The sequence below is a fragment of the Meles meles genome, chromosome 20, assembly GCF_922984935.1.
Source record: "Meles meles chromosome 20, mMelMel3.1 paternal haplotype, whole genome shotgun sequence".
Classification (NCBI taxonomy): domain Eukaryota; kingdom Metazoa; phylum Chordata; class Mammalia; order Carnivora; family Mustelidae; genus Meles; species Meles meles.
In genome coordinates this window covers 1,864,535-1,875,494 of record NC_060085.1, presented here as the reverse complement: position 1 = coordinate 1,875,494, position 10,960 = coordinate 1,864,535, and the positions used below count along the sequence as shown (strand labels likewise).

The window sequence follows — 10,960 nt, the reverse complement described above, 5'->3', positions numbered from 1 at the left end:
CTCAAGCCTGGGTGGTATCTACATGACCACTACCTTGAATTCTTTTCTCTGGTAGATGACTTCTCTCTCTATGATTCAGGTCATTTTCAGTGCTTTTATCCTGTTATTTTCTTTGCAACAAGTTCCTCTGTCTTCTCCCTGTGCCGGCACGTATTAAGTCAGTCAGCTACATCTCCCGGTCCTCAATGGAGTGGCTTTACCAGAAGATATCCTACGGTGCCCTCCGCCAGAGCACACCCCGGCCACCAGGACCAGGTGCTCCAGCAGTGTTCTGCTGTGGCCGTGTATGGCCGCCTGTCATGGTGGAGACCCAGCTGCTACATGCACACAGTGTGGGGCTTGCGTCGCTGGCTGAGAAGTCCTGCTGGAGCCTTGCTGGGGTCACTGACGAATGGGTTCAGCCTCAATATGGCCATGTGCAACAATGCGTGTTGACTGCTGTGGGCGCAGAGGTGGGCCAGTGGGCAACTGAGAGGCCAGGGGACCAAGGGCCTGAAGGCGGCCAATGCAGGCTCCCTGGTCACTCTGGTTAGCTCCTTCGCTCCCTGGGACAGGAAATTGCTGGAGAGGCGGCCATCACAGCTGGGGTTACCTGACAGGGGTGGTAGAACAGGAGTCCCAGTGGGGAAGACATCAGTCCCAAGGGAGGTTGCCACCAAGGGTGGCTGGACAAGAGCTACTTCGGACAGGTACCTCCAGGACAGGTGGGTTAGATGGGGTGGGGTGGGTAAGTGGGAACCAGAGCCGAGTGGGGGAACCAGTATAAGCAATGCATACATGACGGGTCAGAACTGGCTCCCAGATGCAGCTGGCTATCCCGGGGGATGGACTGCAAGATAAATGACACCCGTCAACATGTCAGTCCTTAGACAGCTCTCTGGGCCTCCAGTGTGTGCCCTAAAATTAGGCAATGAATCTTCACACATAACCCAGGGGCATTTCAACATGCAGCTGTGTGCTCCGTCTTGTGCCAATGGATAAGAGTGTGCTCTCTGTCAGTTGTCTAACCTGTCTCTCTGTCAGTTGTCTAACATCCTTCCTGGAGTTGCACCCCACTGATGTTTTAACTCCCAAACTTAAGACCCACTGATTTTCAAAGGCAGGTGTTCCAGGCCCTGGTCTTTGCACTGTGGTTCCCAGGGCCAGGGTTCCTGGTTTGGGAACTCATTTCCTTGCCTCTCCATACCTGGGAGGTCCCACCCACTTTTCGACATAGCCCCACTGGGGCTGGGTTTCCAACCACATCTCTGCCCCACCTACCCTCTCCCATGAGGACTTCTCACGGGGACTAGCTGCAAAAGATCTGTTCTGGCGGCCTTCAGACCATTTTCAGACTGAGTCAGAACACAGCGGAGCTGGTGAGCTCAGGGTCCTCCTACTCTGTCATCTTCCCTCCTCATTAAGTGAGGGTTTAACTGGAGCGACGTCATCGAGCCCAACAGGTAGCGACCCCCATGTAACCTTCACAGGAGTGAAAAGTACACAGCAGGGCTCCCTGCCCTAACGGGACCCTGGACCACATTCGCGTTTAGAAAAGCCGGGAGTCTCAGACTTCAATCAAGACTAATGAAGAATCAATTTAACACATAAAACTGTTTTCACAGAAAAGGTATGTGACCCTCGGTAGTCTCTATGAAGGCATGGACCACGTCTGTCTCTTCTCCAGCATATTCCCAGTCTTCGGCCCCAGGAAGATCAGACACGTGTATGAAACACTCGTTCCCTACAACTCCAGAGATGGGGTGACGCCACGCTTACCCAGGGAGGCCAGGTTCCTGCAGGTCTCCAGCATCACGTCCCTGTAGAGCCGCCTCTGACCACGATCCAGCAAAGCCCACTCTTCCGGGGTGAAGTTCACAGCCACATCCTCAAAGACCACCGCGTCCTGAAACATCCACATGTTCTGTTGCAGCAACGATCCTTCCTCACCCTTGTGTGTGGGAGGATGCGGGGGCAACACACAGGGAACTGCATCCCACCCTAAGACCGAAGTCGCACCCATGCAGAAGTGACAACACACAAGCACAACCACGTGGTGCCCTCAGTGACGGGAAGGGCTGGGACCCCGAAGCAGAGGGCGATGACGACAGCACATACAGACGTACGTACACCCAAATACAGCCTGTTTGTGCCGGAAATGAGCAGATCTGAGGACATTTGTATGGTAAAGAATGAAAATGAAATACTCGTTCAGACCACACTGAAATTGGACGGCACATCTTTGACTTGTTCAAGGATGGTTACTGCCTTGTCAGCCATAAGAACTGGAACCAGATGTCAGGATGCTGTGAGCATGGATTCCAGTGCTGCTCTCACTGGAAGGAAACAAGGTCAAGGAGCCTAGCACAGTCCCCTCCATCCCGGCAGAGGCAGACACCACCCTGCACCTGGGTGAGGTGGACAGTGAGCCCGGACACAGGGCCCAGGGGCCTGGCACACGTATTGCATAAGAGGAGCTCCAGTTCCTGAAGAGTCATGGAAATCAGCAGGGCCTGGACCATATACCCCAGTGCCCAGAATGCAAGCAGAAGGACACCAGAAAGGAGCCCCTGAGAGACTGATGGTAACAGAGCCCAGGGTGACTTTAACAGAAGGGGGGAGGGAACAAAATGTAGGGGCCGCTTTAAAGCAATTACCTTGAGCAACGGAAAGATAAGCATCAAAGCAAATGGCCCACAGTGACCACAGCTGAATGCTAACCGGCTCATGAAGTGACTACCTGGAAATGGCCAGAGGCCCTAAGTAACCAGCAGACGTGTCCCAACTAGGCACAGTTACCAAAACAGGGAAAAGTCCATAGGATCACATACTCCTTTTGTCCCCTTATTCTCGCCCCTCAGCACCACCTCGTGGCAGACACTCTCTTCCCCTGTCCTGCGTGCTGCTCCCCTGTGGTGTCTTCAATAAACTTCTATCTCCTTGGTCTGTCTTGGGTGAATTCTTTCCCCACCCATGCCACCAGTTCCATGGGATCAGACCTCCCCATGTTTGGTGGCCTTCACGGGGGCCACATTGCCCTGACACTGTATCCCCGGATTCCTCAAGAATTTTGTGGGAGTTTCCCTAGGTGATGATCTCCAGCTGGGACTGTTCCTTGAGAACATCCAGAGGCCTAAGGGGAACCCTACGGACTGCCTTTGCCCAAAAGGGTGAGGGATTTCCCCTCTTACCCCTTTCCTCCCTCTTTTGCTTTTTGGTCCTTCGGCTGGTCTAACCCTCGTACTCCACAGACAACAGAAGGTCTTGGGCTGTGCGTGCCTGTATGGGCAGAGGACCCCTCTCCTATTCTCTCCTACTCCATCACCTGAGCCCTCCACCGCCAACACGAGGCGCAGTGGGCAGCAGCAGCTCCTGCACAGGGACTCCGCACGGGGCATGTACCCTGCCAGACCCTCTCCTGATGCCTGCTGACTCTCAGCAGCCTCGCTTCTTCGAGACCAACCCCTTAACTTCTTTGTTCCCTTGGATTCAGCCGCCGTCTTGATCTAGAGCCAAACACGTTCCTATGTGTCCCGACGGTGAGTCCTCTCCTTGTATGACCCGGTTTGGCCACCTGGTGTGTGGCTCTGGCTACTGCCGGAAACAATGCAGCAGGGCTTACTACCGCCGTCTGCTGCAAGCCCTCCTTGGTGGGACAGGCCTCTGGGCATCAGCAGCAGGTCTTTCCCATTATAGGAAATAAAACGGCTGGTTCAGTGAGCAAAACTGCAGTCATAAGCCTTATGAATAGAATAAAAACCAAGAGCCCATGAGCACTTCGACAGACACAGGAAACCCAGGACCCTGTCTTAACAAGTGAACTCCACCAACCGGGAACAAAGGGGAACGGCCTCATCCTGGTAAGGGGCAGCTAGGAAAAGCCCACAGCTAACAACCGAGCAGCCTCGGCTCCAAAGAAGATCTGCCAGCGGCCGACAGGCTCAGGAGATGCTGGACAGTAGTCATCAGGGAAATGGACGTGGCCCTGCAAGCAGACACCCTTTCGGACCCACTAGAATAGCCACGAAGTCACGCAGGTGCCAGCCGGGGAGGAGGCGAGGAAGGGGGAGCTGTCACGCCTCTCTGCTGCTGGCAAGGCCAAACGGTGCAGCCACCTGGGCAGAGTCAAAACGATGACCGTCAAGTCACTGCGCATGACAACGACAAGGGAGGGAGCGCGCCAACACCAGCTCGCGCTCGCACGCGCTCCGCAGCCAACCCCACAGCCAGCAAGGAAATGCGTGCAGAATCCCGTCCGCTCTCCGGAAACAAGTAAAGGAGACACGACAAAGACGGAGTCAGGAATCCGCAGAGAAAGCACCCAAGCCGCTCCCTTGGGGCCCAATGCAGAGTAACGGGGAGAAATGCGGACCGCAAGTCCCTACTGCATAGGAGGAAGGAAGATTGTTTCTCCACGTGGCAATAGTCCAGGCAATGAGAAAGAGTCACAGGCCAACCAATGAGAGACACAGCTCAGCCAATGAGACACAACTCAGCCAATGAGAGATACTCAGGCTCAGCCAATGAGACACAGCTCAGCCAATGAGAGAGACTCACAGCTCAGCCCATGAGAAGCCAGAACACATGGACCCTCCAGGTTGCTCCAATGGATGCTCTGCCTGGCGGGCCCCTCCCAAAGGCCTGCTCCTCGAAAATGCAGCCACTCCCTTTCTTTCCCAGGCTTGCCTGTGGTTTTGCTGGGGGCTTCCTTGTACCCTACTACGATTCTCTGCAATTCCCAGATAAACTCATTTTTCTTTAAGATTTTTAAAATTTTTTATTTAATTTGTTTTTCATTTAATTTGTTTTTATTTATTACTAATTTATTTATTAATATTCATATTAATTTATACATTTATTTATCATTTATTATTTCTTACATATGTATCTATGAGCACAGAGGAAATCTCAAGCAGACCGTGTACTAAGCACAGAACAAGGATCAATTTCAAGACGTCAGGATCATGACCTGAGCAAAAATCAAGAGTCGGACACTTAAGCCACTGAATCACCTACTTCCCCCCACCCTATAACACAATTTTTCCTGTAAAAAGAAGTGACAGTTTTATTTTTAATATCAGTGTGACTTGCTGATCACAAATGGACCCCAAAAAGATACCAACCACTGAGAGCATGCAAGTGTGTGAGCCCACAGTACTGCTTTCTCATGGACCCTGGGCCAGAGGCTGGAGGGTCAGTTCTGTCCTGGGATCAGAGGTCCGCGCCCTGTCTGCATCAGGCAGGGTCTGCTGGGGACCTGTGCCGGGGGCTTGTTCTTTCTCAGAAGACTCATTCGGCTTTTGTTGCAGCTCCTTTTCAGAACTGGGCTCTTCCTCTTGGATCAATGCCGGATGGAAATGGGCTGGCCTTCCGTCTGATTTCTTCTGTAACAAGCCTACTCCTACATAGAAACCATGTTTAGAAATTCCTTAGTCTAGAGAAAACCACCAGGAAATGGATTCCAGTCATCAAAGCACCGTGACAGGGCAACTAACGGGGATCCTGGCCAGTTTGTTTTCAACACCACCATCCCCCCAGGGGCACCGGGGTGGCTCAGTGGGTTAAGCCTCTGCCTTGGGCTCAGGTCATGATCTCAGGGTCCTGGGATCTAGCTCCGCATCGGGCTCTCTGCTCACCAAGGAGCCTGCTTCCCCCCACCTCTCTGCCTGCCTCTCTGCCTACTTGTGATCTCTGTCTGTCAAATAAATAAATAAAATCTTTAAAACAAACAAACCAACAGGTAAAAACAAAAACAAAGCCCCACAGTCCCTCCACACATGCATTTCTAACAAAATGAACCAACTGAACCAAATGGAATTCAGAACTGAAATGGTCTTAGGGTGTTTGCATGGCCCACTGGTTAAGCGTCCTACTCTTGGTTTTGGCTCAGGTCATGACCTCATGGGTCCTGAGACTCAGCATCTCCCTGTACTCTGCGCTCAGCAGGTGGCCGGCTTGCGGATGCTCACCTCTGCCCCTCCTTGATCCATTGCTCTCTCAAATAATAAATTTTTTAAAGAGAAAAGAAAGGAAAGAAGGAAAAAAAGAGGAAGAAAGGAAAGGAAGGAAGAAAAAAGGAAGGAAGGAAGGAGGAAGGAAGGGAGAGAGAACGGAAGAGGGAGCTGCAATGGCCTTTAAGGGAACTTCCGGTCTCAATCTCCCAAACTTGTTTTACTGATCATTAAATCTACATGTCATGATCCCAAAACACAGAATCTGATACACGTGTTAACGGGTCCCTTGAGACTCCCGAATCTTCAACAAGTTGAGGGAGGCTCCTTACCGAAGACTCTTTGGAATTAACTGAGGCAAATGACGAAGGAAGACAAGTGGCCTCAGACGCGTCTTCTCGGGCGGCTTCAGGGGCCACAGACCCGCGCAGCCCCATGCACCGCGCCCCGCAACAACCACCGGCTGGAAACTCCGCGGACCTTTACTGCTCTGACCCGGTCCTGGCTCCCTGCTGACCTGGCGCACTGACACCACCTCGCTAGAGAGGAGCCGTCTCAAGCTCTCACCCCCAAACGCCTCCTGTTCCCCGCACTGAGGCACGAGCGTCCCGAGGGACTGAGACCCCCACGATCCTGCCGAAGCACATGACACGGCTTTTCGACTGGCCCAGCAGGTCCCCAGACTCACACCAACTCTCCTACGGGCGTGCGGGCGTGGGCCAGGCCACGAGTGGGGCAACACTGACCGGGGAGAGGGACAAATGCCTCACGTCTGCAAGGACACCGCGACACCCGCTATGAAACCCCTTCCGAGCAGCCACAGCCATGGCCCTGGCGCTGCGGGGAGCCGCGGCCAGTCGGCCCCCGGGAGCTGGTCACCTGCGGGACTCGGGGTCTTTGTCCCGCACAGCCCCCAGCCAGGCTGGGCGGACGGCTGAGCGGGGTCGCCCTTCAGACTCAGCGCACGGGGATGGGACGGGACCCCGCGCCTGCGGCGGCGGTTCCGCTGGCTTGAGCTCGCTCCGGCCCACGAGGAGGACGGACAGCGGAGGCTCCACACGGTCACGGCGCCGCCAAAGGCCCGAGAACGCCAGAGCCCGCCGGTCCGCACGGTCACCACGAAGAGCCAGAACCGCTGAGAAAGGCTGCGGCCGCCTCGACGCCCGAGCCCGGAGCCCTCCTCCCAGCCGTTCCCATCGCCCATTCCCACCGGGGTGCCCCGGCCGCGGGGCTGTCCCCCAACTCCCTCCTGACAGGCTTGGAGGACCCGCTCTGCAGATGGGGACAGGCCCCTCCGCCCTCCCTGACCCCGAACTCTGTCTGTCAAATAAATAAATAAAATCTTAATAAATTGTAAAGGCCTGCTTAGCCAGAGCGAGCCGTTTTGTTGTTTATACAGTAAACTTAGATTGACCCTCCCCCCCAGAGGAACATACTTAGAAAAAGTCTGGGAAACCAGGAGAATATGACTGACCAGCCCCTGATATCAGAGCCCATATACCAGGACATGTCATGTCAGCGGGAGGGAACAGAGCCCAGAATCCAAGGACGAGTCAGGCCAGGCGGAGACATCCAGTCAGGAAAGAACCTCCCTAACCGCCCCAGAATGTGGGCCCTGCCTTTTGGGCGCCAATTCTGGCCAGACTGATAGACTGGTTCAAACAGCCACTGCAGGGTGAATTGTGACTCAACTGGCCACCAGTGTGTGCCCAGGCTCAACCACATGGCCTTTGCTCTATGAAAGTTGTCTGTGGGGCTGGGAGGGGTCGCCTCTTTGCAAGAGACGGCCCTGGCCGGTCAGTTTGATTCTCGATGCTTGGCGCGAAATAAAGCTTTGCTTGACCTTCGCTTTGTATCAGTCTCGCTCCTTTGACCATGGACCCAACACCCACACCCCCACACTCGCACGCACGCACTCGCTCTCCCCCTCTCTGAAACACAACCGAAAACCAACAAAAAATGAAACGCTGCTCTAGGAAACCGCAGGCAAACATCTGTTTCCCCCAATGATGCGTGAGAACATGGGTGAGAGACACCCAACGGCCGGCTGAGAGAAGGACAAGTAATACTGGAAATCGAGTGTCCCTTAGTCCAGGCTGGTTTGGACGTAAAAACCATCTGCCCCACCAGGGACTCCACAGTCCCCAAGAGTCACCACTGGACGTCGTGAACCCACTGGCCTGAAACAACACGGTTGCTGCTCCGTAACCAATCTTACTGCAGAATGTTCCTGAAGCCACGAAGAGCGCACCTGCCAGGTCCCACCCGTGCCTGGCCCCGGGACACCTGTCTGTGCGGACAGAGGTCACACAGCTCCCTCCAGCGGGAGAGGAGTAGGTTTTAGCCACAACAGCGTCAGCCTCCCGGGTGTCAGTGTTTCCTCCAGTGTACGCTCAGTCAGACGACCGCAGCCGCGGTACCCACACCCACCGGGATGAGTTGGGGACCGCCCCCGCCCCCCCCCCCAGGCCCTGACTCGCCCACACTGGAGAATGGAAGAGCCCACCGCACACACGGCAAGGACAGAAGTCGTGGTGCCCACGCTGGCCTCACTGGGCGGCAAGAGCCTCCCCAGGACAGACTCGGGAGGAGCAGCAAGGGTGAGCGGCTCAGAGCAGGGGCTGCTGCCCCCACGCGGCACCGGAAACCCGCCTCGGCCGGCTCTCCGCAGAGGAGGACGAGGCGTCCCCAGGGAAAGATCCATCCACCCTGCCTCCCCGAGCAGACGCTTTGGAAGCCCTTCCCTGAGACCTTGCCTCTGCCCATCAACAGTTCTCTCGGGGGACGTCTCAACCTGGTGTTGATTCTGACTCACCAAGGAGTGACACCAGGCTGGATGGGTTTGTAAGGACCTACTTAATCAGAGGGAGCCATTCTGTGTTTATGCAGTAAACTTAGATGGACCCTGCCCCTCCCAGGGGAACTTACTTGCAAAGCCCAGATACAGTGCGGTTCAGGCCAGGTAGAGACATCCAATCAGTGGGGAGCACATACACCTACTAGGGTGAACTGTAACTCAATTGGCCACCCGTGTGTGACCTAGCATGACTGTGCAGTTTTCTCTGTGTGTTGCAATCTCATTGGCCACCTGTGTACTCATAAAAGTTAGTCTGTGAGGCAGGGAGGGGTCGCCTCCTTGCAAGAGACGGCCCTGACCACTCAGTTTGATGCTCGACGCTTGGCGTGAAATAAAGCTTTGCTTGACTTTCGCTTTGTATCAGCCTCGCTCCTTTGATCACGGACCCTAACAGGTCCGTGCGTCCCCCTGTGAGCTCAGAGGGGCGGTGATGGCCAGAAAGAGGTCCTTCCTAGGCCCCTGCCTACTTTCTCCCTCCAAGCTGGGCCGCCTCCAACTACGCAGGCACCACCGCCCAGTCTGTCCGAATCACACAGAAATGGAAAAACAAACAAACCAGAACAAAAAAAAACCTCCTTCCTTGAAAGTTTGACGAGCACAAAGGGCACACAGAGACCAACAGTGACCCCAGGTCTGGAAAGAGCCAAAGGCTATCAGAGACATAAATCTCTCCTTGCGGATCGGACAGTAAGCAAAGGCCCGCGTTCCGTCCCCAGGTCTCAGCCCCAGGTCCCCTGCAGGGCGCACCTGCTCTCGGATGAGGCCCTGCGCCCCCTCCCCGCTCCCTACAGCGACCTCGGGGCGTTATCGTGTTCGCGTCTCCGCCCCCGGCCCCAGGGAAGCCCCGGCTTCGGCCCGTCACCTCGGACGCAGGTTTTCCAGCAACGCGTTCCAACGGCGCTGGGCCACCTCCCGCCGCCTCCGCTGGGAGTTGGTGTCCCGCGCCGACGGGCGGTCCGAGCCGGGTCCCCAGCAAGAAGCGAGGGGCCCGGACGGCGAAGCCAAAACCACACTCACGCCGCGGGTGCGGCTCCGGCGGGACCCAGGAGCACTGGGTGTCACCGCCTCTGCACGAGGGATTTCAGCAAAACGTCCCCAATCACGCAATGAGCGGCGGCGCGGCTGTCACTGTCCCCGCAAAGAGGCAGTGTAGACGCCGCCCACAGCTGTCGGCCCCGAACACGGACCGAACCGGGCCAGATCCGCGGCCGCAGCCCGACGGGCACCGCTCGGCGCGCCGCGTGGCTGTTCCGACCGACCCGCAGCGTCCCCGGGCCCCGAAATGTAGCCAAAGTTCCTAAAACCCTAGCGGTAGCCTCCGCGAAGCAACCCGCTCCGGTCCCCGTCCTCTCTGCGGCTTCACACCCGTCGTCGGGCCTCGTCCGTCCCCGAAGGGACCGGACCGAGAAGCGCAGGCACCGCAGGAAGCGAAGCCCCACAGCGGCCGACCGGGCGGCCCAGCCCCGCGACGCTCGTCCCGGCCCGAGGGAGAGACCCCCACCCCCACCCCGGGGAGCGCCCTGAAGTCCTGCCCGGAGGGGTCCTGGGCGCGCCCGCTGCCCCGGGCGGTGTCCACCGTCACCCCCGCGGGGCCGCGCACCGACCGGAGCCCCAGGCCTGCCCGCGCCGCGCCGGCCTCGCTCCGGCTCCACCCGCCAAGCACGCAGGTGCGGCCCCACCGGGAGGGGAGCGCCCCGCCGCGGCCGCTGTGCTTAGCTCTGGCCGGCTGGACCCACGCCGCGGGCGCCGCGCTCACCATCTCGGCGTCCCGCTCCGGAACCTCCCGGCGTCCAGACAAGCCGCGCGGCCCCACACACGCGCAGCTCAGCGCCGGCGAACTGCCGCGGGCTCCCCCCGGAGCCACACCTACCAGGACCTCCCTCAGGCCTGATTGGACGGGCTACAGGCCCCGCGCTCCGATTGGGCCATGCTTTAGGGCCTGCGACCTGATTGCACGGGGATTCGGAGTCACCTCCCCCGACTCTGATTGGACATACCTCCGGGCCCGAGCTCGCCGCGCCGTGATAGGACAGCCTGCGGCCCTTCACCTTCTGATTGGGCGGCATTCCAGGCACCGCCCCCGGGGTCCCAGACCCGGCAGCGCTCCCAGGCCCCGCCTCCCGCATCCTGACTGACAGGCGGGCGCTCCACACGTGTCTCACCTGCCTGCCGG

At 57.3% G+C, this 10,960-nt stretch overlaps 1 protein-coding gene across 1 annotated transcript; it reads right to left on the bottom strand.

Moving 5' to 3' along the window:
• Positions 1 to 226: 226 nt before the first annotated feature.
• On the bottom strand, positions 227 to 10,611 carry ZNF556 (zinc finger protein 556). Its single transcript, XM_045990463.1, has 3 exons — positions 10,544 to 10,611; positions 1,759 to 1,885; positions 227 to 592 (listed from the first exon to the last, which is right to left on the bottom strand). The coding sequence occupies exons 1-3, from the start codon at positions 10,544 to 10,546 to the stop codon at positions 318 to 320; spliced, it is 405 nt and encodes a 134-aa protein (XP_045846419.1). The 5' UTR covers positions 10,547 to 10,611; the 3' UTR covers positions 227 to 317.
• Positions 10,612 to 10,960: the final 349 nt, after the last annotated feature.

Bases quoted from the DNA above. Each gene is read 5' to 3' on its own strand.
- ZNF556 (XM_045990463.1), bottom strand. The intron at 593-1,758 runs GTAAGCGTGGCG...CACCCCTGTCAG, and splicing joins CAGGAACCTGGCCTCCCTGG to GTAACCCCAGCTGTGATGGC.